Source organism: Blennius ocellaris (assembly GCF_963422515.1).
Source record: "Blennius ocellaris genome assembly, chromosome: 3".
In the NCBI taxonomy this organism is placed as follows: domain Eukaryota; kingdom Metazoa; phylum Chordata; class Actinopteri; order Blenniiformes; family Blenniidae; genus Blennius; species Blennius ocellaris.
The window spans coordinates 22244998-22261260 of NC_137652.1; the positions used below are offsets into that span (position 1 = coordinate 22244998).

The 16263-nt window shown below is 41.0% G+C and overlaps 1 protein-coding gene across 3 annotated transcripts in view; it reads left to right on the forward strand.

Moving 5' to 3' along the window:
- The window catches only part of sorcs1 (sortilin-related VPS10 domain containing receptor 1), a 194518-nt gene that overhangs the window by 102115 nt on the left and 76140 nt on the right, over positions 1-16263 (forward strand). For all 3 annotated transcript variants that reach the window (XM_080518788.1, XM_080518789.1, XM_080518790.1), the window contains exon 3: positions 7830-7929. In XM_080518788.1, the coding sequence (XP_080374914.1) occupies positions 7830-7929 (100 nt within the window). The remainder of the gene's footprint in view (positions 1-7829; positions 7930-16263) is intronic.

The window sequence follows — 16263 nt, forward strand, 5'->3', positions numbered from 1 at the left end:
AATCTGTGATTCTGATATTTGTCTTCAGCCTACAGAGAAGGCCTTGCAGGCCCTGATGGCCAGCCACTGATTAAACACCATTTTTCACCATGGACAATTTGTTTCCACTTATGTGAGCAACAATTATTTTATTAAAAGTTAATTGATCATGTGCAATGCATGTGCAATGGAGAAAAAATGTATCAAATAACTTTAGAGGAAATACATCATTGCAGAAGTTTCAAACTAAGGTCTTGATTTACTAAGCTCCTGTGTAAAGTGTCATAACTGTCATGATCGCACAAGTAGATTCTGCTCTCAATTTGCATGTGTTTTGCAGGTCATCAACCGATAAAAACACTGAGTGACATCATGTATAAACAGGAGTGTTTAAATGTGGGTTTTCTGTGCATTAGACCCTGTTTTAATGAGAGTGATTGTCTGGAAACTTAATGGTTTCAATTTTGTTTTTTTCCTCCATGCAGCGATTGGATCCTTCACGAACACAGAATAAAATGTGATACAGTGGATTTGGAAGTGTGACATACAAGAGCGTTACAGAGAATAAAAGGGAACTTTGCTGGTGTCCTCATGAAGTCTCCATAAAAAGTAAATAACACAGCAGCATTTTCAAAAAGTAGAATTTTCTCAGAGCATTTTTAAAGTGTTGTGTTTTTAGTGGCCTCAAGCATCGTTATCGTGGAAACTGACACCCAAAACGCAGGGAATGTTTTCAGTTTTCACATGAAAATGTGATGCAAACGGGGCTTTAATGTCGTGAGGAGCCAGCGGAGGAAATGACTCTCAGCGCAATTACAGCTCTACTAAAAATGTTACTGATTTACAAAGACGTTAAAACAAAAAACAATCATGAACCAAGTTTTGTCACATTTTAAATCACATTGCATGATGTAAATTAATTGGAGTAAACGTCTTCTGGTATTTCTTCAAAGATTTGTGTCATTTTGAATTAGATTCATCCTCTGTCTGTCACGTTAATAGGTCACCTTCCACGATTGTGTGAACGCAATGCTGCTTTTTCAAGTTTTCAGACTAGATCATATTAACAACTAGATATTTTAAATTGAAGACATCTACATATTTAATGGATATTAAGTCAGAAAGATATTGAAATGCCTTAATCCGCTTGTCTGAATCTGAATCATCCCTCTTTTATGATCATTTCTTCTAATGTTGAGAAGATTACACCCTCCCTCAGGGTTTATTTTCTCTCCCCCGGATCTAACCCTCCCCGCATGGAACCAGCTGACGGCCGCTCGGCAGCCTCCTGCTCCGCTTCACTTGCAATTCCCGTCCTTGAGAAACGATCAGTTTCCATTTAATGTGCCTTTCATCTCGGCGGGACCTGCTGAGGTCGGCCATGTTTCACGGCCTCCTGTTCAAAGCCGCAGTGACACTAAGAAAACGTCATCGCGCCCTGAATCAAACGCCCATGAGACAGCAGCCCATCAATACCCCGATGATGTCACTGTCTGACGCTCTGATGGACGCCGCTGGACTCCAGGCTCAAGTAAATCTCAAAGGGTTGCAACCCAAAGAGACCAAATTCACTGTTTCCCATGAATATTTTTCTGTGTTTTCCTGGCTGCTTTCAAACTCAAAGTGAAGCTCGTCTAAACCTTTATTTAACACGGTCTTTGTGTCTGGATTCAACACGCAACTGAAGGCAGCGTACAAAAAAAGGGAAACATCAGTCAATGTGAGTGATTGCTTCATTTGAAGTCATACGAGGCTTTCGGCTGCGTCTTGGCTGAATTTTTTAACATTGGCATGCTTTGGGATTTTTTCACCTCTATCTTCATGAGAGATTAGAATAGCTCCTCGATGGAGTGTCAGTCCCATCCCAATAAATGAACCCTGACAGTTTCGATAAGTTCTTCAAACTTTGAAAGACGGCTGAAATGCTAAAACACAAATTTTGCATGAGCAGTTCGACCGGAGTTTGAATATTTCAATCAAAGATGGCCTCAAACAGTTGAAATCTCTTCTGTCGCCACACAAATATACCAGGCTCCTGTTGCAGGATCAAAGTGAAAGACTGAATCCGAAGGGAGGCAGGAAGTGGACCTGAATACTGAGTTGAGGTCTGCATCTGGTGTTCCAGCAGTTTCTGCATCGCAACGTCATTCAGTGTTTCTCTTTATCGGATATTCTGAGCCATGTCCCTGAACTTTAATTTATAAATCAAACACACTATTTCTCCTCTTGACTCATAATGAGAAATTAAAGTATTTGTAGTTTAAACACATTGAATATGTAGATAAGTTATTTCCATGATCTTCAGGCGATTGCAGGATGAATTTCTGGCTTTGTCACAGATTTTTCACCTCACAACTTTAATGTCTTTGAGGAGTGGCTCAGCTGTACAGAATCCTACATGTTTTTCAGTGGGACCTTGGCAATCCTATCACGTTCTTGCAGTACTTTACATTCCACGACAGTGAGGTAAATTCAAAATGACCATCCTTTGTTAAGCTTGCAGCAACTTCTCCCAAGTTGATAGTTAAAATCTATTTAGTAAGGCCTGCTTTGCACAACAGAGTTGTCCAGTGAAAATGCAAGACTTTCTTTGTGTTTTGGGGACCGTTTACGTGACAATGGTGCTTGGAGCTACTGAAAATACGACTTTTTTTTTTTTTTCAAAATGGCTTCCAATGTACAAATTTTCAAAAACGCAACTTTCTGCTCAGGTTCAGTCTCCTTGTGGAAACACTGCTAGTGTGCACCATGATTGTAGGATATATAATTCTTCTGCACATGTGTGAGTAGATGGATGGACAATAAAAACAATGGCAGTCTCCAGAGTGTCATGACTCCCAGTCCATATGCTCAAGTTAGTAAATTAGCAGCTCCACTTTCACGGAGACCTACGAACCTGAAACAAACCACTCTGGACACATACAACAGCTGCCTTCTACGTCAATAAAGACAATTATAGAGTCGGTGGTCCATTTTATGTGTGAGGGTCTGCCAGTTCAACATTGTTGAAAGCTCAGCTCATTCTGGCTCATGGTCAACACGTTGGAACCTCACTATGTTATTCCATCTCAGAGGTGCGTCTCATTGCAGGAGGCATGGGAGCCAGTTATTGCGGAGCTATTGAAAACTGTGTTGGAGGAGTGTGACATCACAGGCAACAGCTCCAACATGAGTATCACAGCTTGGCGGTGTGATGCATTTTAAGTGATTCACACACTCAATTAATTTGGCCTCCCAGTGTGAAGCTCCCTGCAGTCCGATGTTTGTTGAGAAGAGTGATCCCAAGCTTTTTCAGACCCAATGCTACATGCTGTGACAGAAACAACAACCTCAAAGTGCATATATCATAAAACTACAAGGGCGTTTTGTTCCTCGAATCAGTTTCTCCTTTCTTTCAACATCTAGCCATCGCTGTCTTTCAGAATAACTCACACACACTCAGAATAAATGTTTCTTTTGGCAAGAAGTTATCTTCTGATATCTACTGATAAAGTAGAACAGTTATGATGTTAGTGGTGATGAAGAGTATTGGCTGGATTGGCTAAGGTGATGCTACTGCTACCTGGATGCCAAAACATATCTTGACACTCTTTTTCAGTTTTCTTTCTTATTTTTTGTTTTTGCTATGTAAAGAGTCTTTGAGTGTTTAAAAAAGCACTATATAACTTTTATTGTATTATTATTAGTACTAGTATTAATGTTATTGTTATTATTATATTTGTTGTTGTTGTTTCTTGTATAGAAAATTCAAGCTGCTTTTTTTCGTAATTATTCTCATAAAATAATTTAATATACTAATTAATATACTATTGCAACAACACATCAGTAGGGTAAAACTAACCCGTGTCACGATGGTCTAAATCCAGCTCACGTTCCCATCAGTTGGTCTGATTCTCAGATCCATCATGTTTCGCTTTGGTGTGTTAATCCACTATTTTTTTTAATTCATCAGATTACATTTCTATTGGCCTCTCACAATACATTTCCAGTAGATGAGTTGGTTTCTGCTTTCTTTCCAACACTGATTCCAACAAAATTTGATAAGGTCTGCCCGTGTTTCATGCTTTTCTTTTTTTAACAGATTATGTAAAATAAAACAAACCAGAAATGTATTTTGTGCCAGATAATGCATCCAAACAGCAAATCAGTCCATATACAGAGCACACTAAAAGCACGAAAACTTGCAGGAGTTATGTTAAACAGCCAATAAAAGGCACATAATTGCAAGGGAAGAAATGGATTGACAGGCTCTTGTTTTATTTATGTTTAGATGCTATCTTTAAATCTAATAATGTAACAGTAGACATTATTCATTCTGCAGGCGAGCAGCTAAACATTAAACCTCCTTTTTTACGGAGCTTATTTGTCACTGTGGGGAGGTTAAAAATGAATCCCTGGTATCTGTGACATCCACAGTGAGTCTGTCCGGATCGTGGAGGAGATGCACCGTAGAAGTCCTAATAAATAGCGACTGCACTACAAGCTGCAGATTTCCCGTCAGTGACAGAGAGGAAGAATCCAGCCAGCTCTCCTACACCATGAACAGTCAGCTCCCTCCAAAACCAGGGACAGGATTCGGCCTCTGTGAAGGAGTGAAGTGGAGATAGTGGATATAAATAAAGCTCTCATGTAGAGATAACAGAGAGAAATGATAGGAGCCGCTTTTAAATGTGTTCATGTTTGTGAAGAAGTGCTGTCTGCAGAAATAAAAAATGGTTATTTCACTTTACTGTTAAAGGTATAGTAGAGGATTTTCTTCTTCCGGGTGGATCAAAATAACTGGTCCTCCCAATTGTCAGTCATTTTGGTGATATATGACGTAAGCCCGTCGTACGTGCTCGTCCCTGCGCGCAGCTCACTCCACACGGTCCTCATCATGCCGGTGGCCGACCCGACGCATTATTCTCGGACATTTTTACACAGTTTCACCCCTCTGGTGCAAATCTTCTTGTAAAGTGAGCTTATGTGAGCGATGCCGACTTGTGACTTGTAAACAGAGCGTGCACGAGGAGAACTGGGCTCGTGCATGTCTCTCGCACGCGTTTTAGTAGGCGTTCCGTCTCGGGAGCAGGTACAGCGTTGCGCATACGCATTTTTTTCAAACGGTGGAGAGGGTGGTTTTTTCCTAAAATTCCTGAAAATCCTCCTGTATACCTTTAATATTAAAGTACCCTGCAACCAGTATTCAAGTCTACACAACACCTTTAGTCAAGACCACCTGACCAAGTCAATACCAAAATCTTAAAAAATGTGGTCTTGAGACCAAGGCCGAGTACTACATCAATAAATCCGGTTGGTGGAGAAATGATCAAACGCATTAAAGCATACATTCAGAATATTAAAAACCAATAAAAAAAAAAAAAAAGAAGATTGTCACAAAATCCAAATTCAACAATCAACACAGGAAATATCTTTGAATGAAGTCTGCTGATAAAAGTCATTTGGAGCGAACTGAGGAAATGTGTCTCATCTCAATATGAGAAGCATCTCTGCTGACTTGTTGAATCCTGGTTTTCAAACACTTTTGGAGATAATAAATCACATTGCACATTTCTAAATTAATCCACTAGCATAACATTTTTTCCCATCTTGTATGATCTGGTACGCATTCTTGATATTCCATATTCATGAAGATAAATATGCTAAATTGATGTCTGATGACTGATCCTCAGTGTGTTTTCATGATAGATCAACTTATACATGTATGTTTGCTCCCATTTTTATCCACTCAAGCCTTCAGTAGATTAGGTGGATTGTTTACTGATGTTGGTACAAACCGTATTTGGATACTGGACACATGAACATCAGTGCTGAGACTGAAAAAACATTTGTGACCTTTGTGTCGTGGTTGTCCTGAGATAGATTTTACACTGTTGATTGTTACGATCAATAGTAGGCTGTTGTTGACCAGCAGAAATGTATTTTTAAAAAAACCAAAAAACATTTATCTCGTGTCTAGTTTGGTTTGTTGGTGTAGCATTCATCACTATTTGTGATAGGACACTAGGTTTTGTTTTGTCTTTTCCTTTTCTCCACAAACAGCGATACAAATAATTCAGCAGGATGAATGTTCCAGAGGAGAATACACATCAGTAAAACTCTCAAGTCATTTCCAATAAATAATAATTGTTCAGCCCCACAGTATCTCCTGCATGCAAAATGTAAACGTTACTCTTTTTTTCAGTATCGTTTACTAAACAAGAAGTTAGTAAAATAGTTGGGACTTTAGTAAACTCGGAGGACAGCTTTATTACAGGCACCTATTGTCTCCATTGTCCTTGCTGTTGAGATCGATGAGATCCACATTCATATAGTAACTCCAGAGATCTTGATAGTTGGCACGATGCAGGTTATAGGCCAGGGAGGTGGCGAGTTAGCCCTTCCACCTCAGCCACAGACTGATATCTCTGCTGCCTGGAGGCAAACACAGAGAGAATGAGCAGGAGCGTCCTCCCTCTGGCCGTCCGCCTGCTGAACATAGAACAATAGACTGTTTACTTTTGCCTTGTGTGTATACTTTCATTTAATTCATTTATTTTGCTTGGGTGTTTAGGTCTGGAACAGGTGCTAAAGACTGCATCTTATACCATGTTGTAATTATGCTTGTGACAAATAAAGGTCTTGACTTGGTGCCAATATTTTGTCCACATGACTGGGCTGTAAAAAAAAAAACCCCTCTGTGACCATTTGTCTGTTTGCAGTGAAGCCTCCACTTCATTTTTTAAGAGTGCACTTAAGATTTTAGATTCTGACTCGATTTGCTCACATTAAGGGACGAGAGCATTAGTAATGTCTGGCACTGATGATGGCTGATGAGGTCTGGCTCATCCCACTAATCCTGGGAGGGGGGCTGGAGGAGAGACGAGTACAGGCCAGTCAATAACCAAACAATGTAGAGGGAAACAGTTCAGATTTTTTTTTTTTTTTTTTGTCATGTTTGTTTTGGATGATGATGCTCCAAAAGCAAGGGGCTTTATGCTCAATCTATGTACTAAATATCTGAGTTCAGGAGGAGAAAGGGTGGCCTTCAGGGACCAGAGCTGATGCATAAATGCATGTGGACCTTGTTGCAGAGTCATGTGACTCTTTTGTCCTGAATTTTTCTTCCAAATGTGTTTTACAGGGTCTAAAAATCTGAAACAAGAAGAGACGAAATTATTAAAAAAAAACTACTATTACTTTGTGTGTGTGTGTTGCCACCAGGTGTAATGTTTATGGCATATTGTTCTCTGCGCACGTGTGTGGTTTGATTGCAGCGCCAACAAGACCCACTACTGATGCAACATGAAAACATAATATATAATAATATATTATAATATATAAGCTTTTATACTATTGTCGTGGAAACGAAAAAAGTGTCTCAAATGAAAAACAATGGTTTTCACTTCAAATGTCGCATAAATGGTGCAGAAGACAGCAGGCTAATGTTATGATCAAAGCTCTCCAAACTACCAAAGCTGTCCCATAAGACGCCGGAGGATAGCGGGATCTTATGCAGTAGAGGTCATCGTCTTCTCAGCACAGTGGAATCAACAAACTCTGAAACTCTGTCCCTCAGCAGACTGAACAAAGTGCAGAAGAAGAGCTGGAAACCGTCTCCTTTTCCCTTTGTTCTTCTGAGTCGTCCAATGATTTGGAAAACCGTGTTTACACAATTGCTTGAATGTTTTGAAACTTCATAAAATGTTGCCCCTCGGTGTCTGTAACCATGAAGTGGCCTCTGTTCACCCGCTGGGCTTGACGTCGCTTCATCACATCAGCGCGTCCCCTCTCCCCTCTTGCTCAGACGTCTCAAGAGAGCTCATTTGATGGCTCCGAGTGTTCATCGCATCTCTCTGATTACATTTCAGGTCGACCGACTACGGCGCCACGTACCAGAAGCTGAATGACAAAGTGGGAGCGAAGACGATCCTCAGCTACCTGTACGTGAGCCCCAACAACAAGAGAAAGGTAGGGCCGGCCTCCATGAGTTTGAGCTTGCTCTTGTTTGTGTGTCGTGGTGTTGCAGGAGACAATCCGTCCAGACACACTGATACCGAGTGACTCATCGCTCTCCGCCTCAAGTCTGTCTCTCCTCTGTCACTCTCTACAATGTCAGGAAGACACATTCAAGTCTCGATCATTTATTAACACCCCGAATCCACAGGGGCAGGTAGCTGCAGGCGAAGTCTCCGCACTCTCTCTGATGAATAGAAATCAATTATAAGACTGACACAAAAGACGGAGCTAAAAGGCCTCCGTGTCCATGTCCCCCCCCCCCCCCCCCCCCACCCCACCCCCTCCTCTCCTCCCATACCCTCCCCGCCCAACCTCTCCTTCTGGTTCGGGTCAGTTGACGGTTCACAGCCATCTGTCTCCCCTCACGACTCCCTCTACACGCCTCTAATCAGGAGGTCACGATTTGAGTTAATTATCATTTAATAATGACAATGAAATGCAGCCACACCTCTGCCCTCTCATCCGCCCACATGATCCGGATCATTCGGGAGTCGGGGACCGAGACGACTGACGTCAATGAGATTGTGGGGGATGCAACCTGAACACAGACTAGATGTCTTTATGTGTTAATAAGTGCAGGAACACGACGAGCGCCAAGAGAAAACCTGTAACACTATATAATCAAGGTTACCACATACACAGTCTGAATTACAACATCGTCTTCATCCATACAGCAGCTGTCATCGCACATGCTCGCACAGCACTGAGACGACTTGTGGCTCAGCGTCTCACCCAAGGACGCCTTGACACATGTACAGCGTGAACCAGGGATCAAACCACCAACGTTGGAGTTCGAAAATGACTCATTGCCAACTGAGTCACTGAACACTTTTAAAGAAACATCTTACAAACCTCAAGAGTCATCTACAAATGTGTCAAGAACTCACAAAACTTAAAAGAAGATCAGATGGTGTTTCCTTCAAGACGCTATGGCGAACCTTAACAAAAACTGCTGATTTATTTCGAAAGCTTCGTGTTGGTGAGAGTTGGCGTGGCCACCAGCGTTTGTCTTCATTGTGACATTGTCAAATCAGAGATGAGTATTTCTGATATATTAAAGCTGTAGTCCAAGGTAATAATTGCTCAACATATGCAATGATGTTGAGTGTCGAGATGATGACATGATTCTCAATCAACAGAAACAATTTAAGGAGATGAAGGTAATGTCTGTGTTCTGAGCTAACAGTGCTCTTTCTCTTGCACTTGACTTAACACACAGTGATTTAAGAGAGTAGATTGATGATTTTGTGATGTTGAATTTGTGGAGTATTTATGAACAACACATAGGAACCTATTTTATTGCAGTTTAGGCAGTCTTTAGCGATATTTGTTTTGCACATGTTGTTGATTCAAGTCGTTTTCGGGTCAAACGTCTTTTTCTCCCCAGTAGTTTGCATACTTCAATCATCTGAGCTCCCTGTCAAACCTGACAGAAATATCTCCTCGGTGCGACTTCTGTTTTATCAAATTCAGATCTGTGTTCACCGACAGCACCGCTGAGGCACTCATGACTACTTTAATTCACTCCTCAAATGTCAACGAAGCAGAAGAAATTACAGCTCGTCTTGAAAAAGTCAGATTGAGAAACACAACTGAAAGAAAAGGACAGAACATTTTTAGTTTTCTCCAGCTAGGTTCTGGTAATATTTTCAGATATTACCAAGATAAATAAAAGGTATCTGTACAGTCTCATTGGTTTTTATGTTGTGATTGGCAATGATCAAATTCAAATGAAAGCAGTATAATCAGGACTTGTAGGGAAGAATGTTGGATTACTTTTGTGACCCGGAGTTTCAGTCTTATTTGTGGTGTTGATGGTGAGAAAATGAAATGTTTTCCGCGATGGTCAGATTCAGTAATTGATCCAGGAGTTTAGAGCCTCATGAGAGGCTCAAATGCTCTCTGAGGCAGAATTTCACGATAATGAAAATCTATCACGGAGCCAAGTTTTCAGATTGTTTCTAATAGTGATCGTAACGGCAGAAAAACACCATCAGCTCAAATTCTGTGAGCTCACAAGACAGAACAGCCTCAATAGAGATGTCCTCTGCATCCGGCCAAGGTGATGAGACTCTGATCTCCCTCTTCTTTCCATATTTGCACATCTTGTATCCAAATGTACATGTTCTATATCAGCAGTTTCCAGTGTGACAGATGGGTGGTCCAAGAGAAACGATATTTGAAACCACTTTAACCCCTGATGGTCTTTTTCAATTGTTGTCACCTGGATACCTCCCTGAGAGGACTCTCATTGGTCGAGAAAGGGGTTCAAGGCTTCGGCGACGCCGATATTTTCAACATTTGGGTTTGCAGCTTATCTTGGTGGCAAACCTATACACTTGAAACTCCCTGTTCTGCTCAGTTACTGAACAAACCGTTACTGAACAAAATATCAGCATCACAACAGTGCATAGTGAAAGTTAACCACTTTCCCTCGGTCCGGTCCATCGAGGTCATTTTGTTGAGGTTCCATTACAGCTCTGGTCCATTAGCGTGTGAGCCATTTATCTGTTTTTTTTTTTTTCTTCTCTTTCTTTTATCCATGCTGGAAATGAGTGCAAATACTGTTGCCTGGCCGAGTTTTCCCCTTTGTCAGATTTTTTTTTTTTTCATCTGTGTTTTTGTCCGGCCGCAGGAGCAGAAAACAATACAGTGGTTGTGACAGTTGATAACTTTCTAGTTCAGAGACTGTTCGTCACGGGGGCAACGCAGTGTAGAAATATGGAGGAAGGAAGTCTCGCTGCCTGATTCTCAGAGGCGGCAACAAAAACCCATTGTTGGTGGAACGGGGCCGTGTCCAAGACGGTTGACTTGGGTGGCCACACATTATCCACAGAGTATTATTGTTAAATCATTGATGACTGTTTTCAAAAAGTTGTGACTCCAAAACACAACACAACTTTTGCGTTTTCACTTGAACCCATCAACTTTAAATGAGGTTCCCCTGCTGATGCGGACGTTTCTCTCCCAGTCAATAACCTTTTGTAGCATTTTGCTCGTAAACCAGCCGGACGTCTGCTCAGCCTCTGTGAAGGTTTAAAGGCTTCTGCAGCGGAAACACCAGCAACTCACAACAGTCTTTGTCTCCCCAAAAAACGGCCAGCTTAACAACTCTGAGCAGTCGAGTGATGAAGACCTGCAAACACCCTGACAGGCTGTTAATATTACGGATGTGCATATACACACACACACACACACACACACACACACACACACACACACACACACACACACACACACACACACACACACAAGTTCTGCTTTTGTCTGTCTCCTGTCTGTCAGCCATCACCCTCACTTACAGCCATGCATGCTAATTATCTCTGTCTCGCCCGTGTTGACAATCCCTCTGCCTCACACGTTGTGTTACGAACAAAACTAAAGTGTCAGTTAAACTGCTGCACCCCCACGATGCCGTAAACCTCGTCACATGCCTCCACCTGTTTGATCAGTGAAGGGGCGGGACTTTCCTGGAAGAACATGACAACATTGAAAATCTTTTTTTGCAAGGATATTAAGCATTCATTTTATGAATGTCGAATTTATTTAACTTTGTAATATATAGTTTGACATTCCAGTGGTTTTTACAAAAGATATATAATCTAATCTAGGATTCTACTGCTCAGACGTTGTTTCAATTAGGTTCTCACATGTCAAAGAAAGACAGAGCGAGACTATGGCAGACCTGGGAAATGGCACAGTGCTTCCATTTATCAGTGAGATAATTTGAAGTGAAAGTCTTTAGCTTCAACAAGTTAAAAATGTTTAAATTATGAATCTCAATTGCCAATAGTAAAACATTAGGAATCCTATAATCCACAAAGTTTCACTTTCTCAATTACTGTTAGCAGCGAATCCATTCAGAATGCAACTTTTTGAACTCCATGTAAAGGAGCAAAAATTCAAATTTTCCTAAATGCAGCTAAAGCGGAGGCGCACCATGTACCACGTAAATTGTTCTTGTGCACATGCGCAAGTAGATTGGCAATAACAAGTGTTTGCCTCCAGAGTGACATGACTTCCAGTCCATGTTATTCTGGGACTTGGTAGTTTTATAGTTGACAGTCACCATAACAACAATCCAACTTGGCCTTCTGTCCACTAGAATGTCCATTGATAATGAGTATAGCATATTGTTCACTGTGCCCATGTGTGTCCCATCTCGTGGCCTACTATGAAAACTATCGTTTTCAGCACTTCTTCCATTTGCATGTAAATGGACATCGTTTTCAAAATGTTGCCCTATAAATGTGCAACTTCTCCAAAATTCAAAACACAAAAATATCATTGTTCCACAAGAACACAGTGATTCGGAAACTACGCACACGCACATGCACACGCACACGCACACACACACGCACACACACACACACACACACACACACACACACACACACACACGCACACGCACACACACTGGAGGGTGCGGCAGGTTCGTCCCTTTGGCTCGTGCCATGTGACTGGTCGCAGACAAAAGCCCCTTCTCTTCAACCTCGGGATGGGAGTAAATCAGGCCTGTGTGGCTGGGGGGGCGGGGGGGGGTTGCAGTGGCAGAACGTCAACAGGAGGGAGGAGGGGAGGGGGGCTGTGAGACAGCAAATAAACTGACAGAGAGCAAGTGAGCATGGATGAGTGGAGAGGGGGAGAGAAAAAAAATGGAACGACAGAGACAAAATAAATAAATATAAAGAGGCATGGCCTGCAGGTCACTCATGGAGAAAAACAGTCTGACAACACAGCAATTACATCCATTTTCATACGGCGGCTTCATACCAAGCCGGGCATGAGGGGACGCAGCTCGAGTACACATGAGGGGAATCAATTTGAGGTTTCAGCCTGAAATTTGGTGAGAGTACATTATTACAGTAAATGGTTGAGTGCTAGTAGGAAACAAAAATCCAGTCACACAAATGGGCATTAGCTATAATGGTTCGAAAACAAAAGAGAAGTTTGCCGGGGAAGAATTTGAGTGACGGACGGTCTCTGAATCTGCTGGGGAACTCATGCTTTTTTTTTTTTTTTTGTCATTAACATACCTCCTAAAAACAATAGTCAGCAGGCTCAGTGTTTTGGTCCCGGTGGTCTTGCCCGCTGGCCTGCATGTGCACGTACGTGCACAGCATGAAAAAACAATTAGTGCCTTGTACTGCTCTGCGGGTGGGTGGAATATGAATTCCCCTCCGATGAGACGGGCTTCAAAGACTTTTCCCCCCTCATTGTCTCACTTTCTCGATGCAACCCACAGATTTAATAGTGAACTTGTATATTTCATCTCCTCAATCTGTCCTCAAAATGGCAATGACACACACAAAAAAAGGACAAACAGAATCCTCTCAAGGAAGGAAAAAAGGTCTAAAGATGTGAATCCTGATGCAATTGTGGAGAAATTTCATACATAAATACTCCACAGGATGTAACATTTATGCCTTTGTGTGCAGCGTCACCTCTTCTTCCGTTTTTTTTTTTTTTAGCACTTAATATCCAGACACATACACCCAATTGCTTTCATGCCTTATTTCCCTGTTATATCAATGCAAAATTATGCCTTCTGCCAACTAGTTATTACAGGCCACATTAAAGATGGATGTTAGATTGCTTTTACTTCAAACATGGCCAAACTCGTCATTCAGCAGGATCACCATGAAAAGTTACCAAATAGACATCAGCTGTAATGTTTTTTTCAGTAAAACTAACTGCACTTCCTGATGTTTCCACGAGGGGTCACACTGTTTCAAAATGAGTCCCAAGTCCTCAACTAAGCAAAAGATGGCAACGATGTTAGTAACAGAGAGGTCTGTGTGCAAAGGTTAGTGACATTATCTATAACAAGCTTGCATTACCACCAAAACCAGTGAGAGACAATCGTGAGAGAATCCTGGAAATGAAGTGACGTACTGATCAGTACGACACTGGCGCTAAACCCAAAATGATGCTTTTTAGCCACAATGACAAAACACCTCAACAAGTGTTTTGCATGTAAACAAAACCTTCTTTGGGATTCCTCTTCAAACGAGGGCTCTGTTCACACTTGTTTTTCATGTGAATAGGTGGTGCATGATTATGTTTTGGTCTTGCACAATCTCCTCAATGCAATTCAGCAGTTTTTATTGTGCAATCTGCACTCAGCAAACACATTGTGCCCAAAGTTGATTAGATTCATGTCATACAGTGTGGCTACCAGTGAACTTATAAGATTGTTAAAATTGCGCAGTGTGTAATGGGTAAAAGGGGAGTTTATGAAAACATGCTGCAGATCTTCAGTGTTTTGAGAAGTGTCAGGTGGTAGACATGCTTTTTTAAAATTTTTTTTATTAAAGCTCAAAAAATAGATCTTCGGAATCATCTGCATTATTTTTTGTTTAAAGATGACGTGTTCTCAGTCGCAGAAAAAGAGAAAGAAGATGTATGTCCCTAACATATTTACTTAGTGGCTAAACTCATTTACTAGAATTCTAAGAGCTGTACTCACTGCTCCCGTCTCGTGGACGGAGTGACATTACAGCAGTCGTTCATAGGATGCTTTAATGGAAAAATGGTGTGTAAGAATGAAATATTAAAATACTAAGTAAAGTCCTGAGTGTGCTGCCGAGTGAAGACTAAACGGTGCTCTAAGACACTGAAAACCCAACTTTCTGAAAGCGCTTCAACTCTGTAAAACAAAAACAGACAGTTGCATACAATATCAAAAAACTTTCAAATGTAAGATAATGCCTTTAATTAATTAGTATGTGAATACAAAGTTTACTCTAAGGATCTTTTTTTTATTATCGAGTCTATTTACATTCAGATTGACTTGATATTTTAAAATGTGCAAAAATGCAAACAGAGTGAACTCTGTTCGCCAATTACTCTAATTAAGGTCACAGATGAGTGAGAAATGTTTAGTTCATGAGCAGTTTTAATGGAAAATTGGACATTTTGAAGCCGCGACCGGAGCCGTGAGTCATTCAGCTGCACTGAGTAATGAAGAAACAGGAAAGAAAAGCAGTGCATTAGCACCTGATGGATGAATATTTCTTATTTATTCCATTATGTTTTTGAAATAACAGAGCGATGTTGAAAAATGAGTAATAAACAAAGTTGTTAGAAGAAAGTTCAAAGTCAACTTTGGTCCGTGTGAGTTTTTGTTCCTTCGGAGTTGAAGCTGTGTGTTTTGTTGGCTGGTGTGAGGCCGGCGAGCAGGTGAGCACGGCTGCCATCTAAACAGGGCTGTGAAGCGGAGCCACAGTCTGTCTCCGATCTGTTGTTTTCCTCAGAGGCCGGACGGCATGCAAGTGTGACAGCTAACAGAAGCTGCTGGACCCGGCAGACGGTCGTAGACGAGTCGGATTGTTTCACACTCAAAGCGGGAGAAGACATCATCATTTTCTTTTGATAAATAACAAAGCTATTGCATTAAAGACACTGTAGAAAATAACTTGTCAAAGTATTATGAATATGTTGCTGTTCTGCCTCTAATTTTACTAGTGTGCAAGTAACTGATATACTTTTCTGTTTACACACAAATGGCAAAAACACTGAAAATAATGTTGCGAGCATGTTGGACCACTATAGGGTACTGTTCGTTTTTTAAATGACAATTTTCACATGTTTCCATGGAGATGGAGTCGGAGCATTTTCAAAAAGTTGTTTTCACGCGTTTCCATGGCGAGTGACTATGCACATTTTCAAAAGTTGATTTGGCATGTTTTAATGAAGACGGACCTGGTGTGTTTTTAAAAAGTTGCATTTTCACACATTTCCATGGAGATGGAGTTGGACGAATTTTCGAAACGTTCTACCTTGTCAGCCTTTTTCAAAAATGGTGCGTTTTCAGTGCCTCAGAGGGCCGCTGTTATCCAAAATGCTACAAAAGTTTTCTATAGCTAACATAGTGTGAATATATAACTTATGTTAACTCCCGCTCGCTACCGACTAGTATTTCCCCATTTTGTTTTTTTCACCAAAATCCCTTCTACTTTGGCCAATTTTTCAATTTTTTTACAAATATTTACATCCACCAAGGAAGTAATATAATCATCAGCATATATTTATCTGTTTGTCTCCATGTCTGTTAGCAAGATTACGTCAAAACTACTGCACAGATTTTGTTGACATTTTCACCATATATATTACCGTACTTGCCACCGCTTCATGTAAGTCTGACATTTCTTTTTTTTCCTTTTTCAATTTGGTGAGTGCGGCTTATAGTCCGGATATCCCAGTATATATACATATATTAGGCCATGGAAGATTCCATTCAATTTGGAGGTGATCCAGAATCCGGATCAGGATATAATTTTCTAG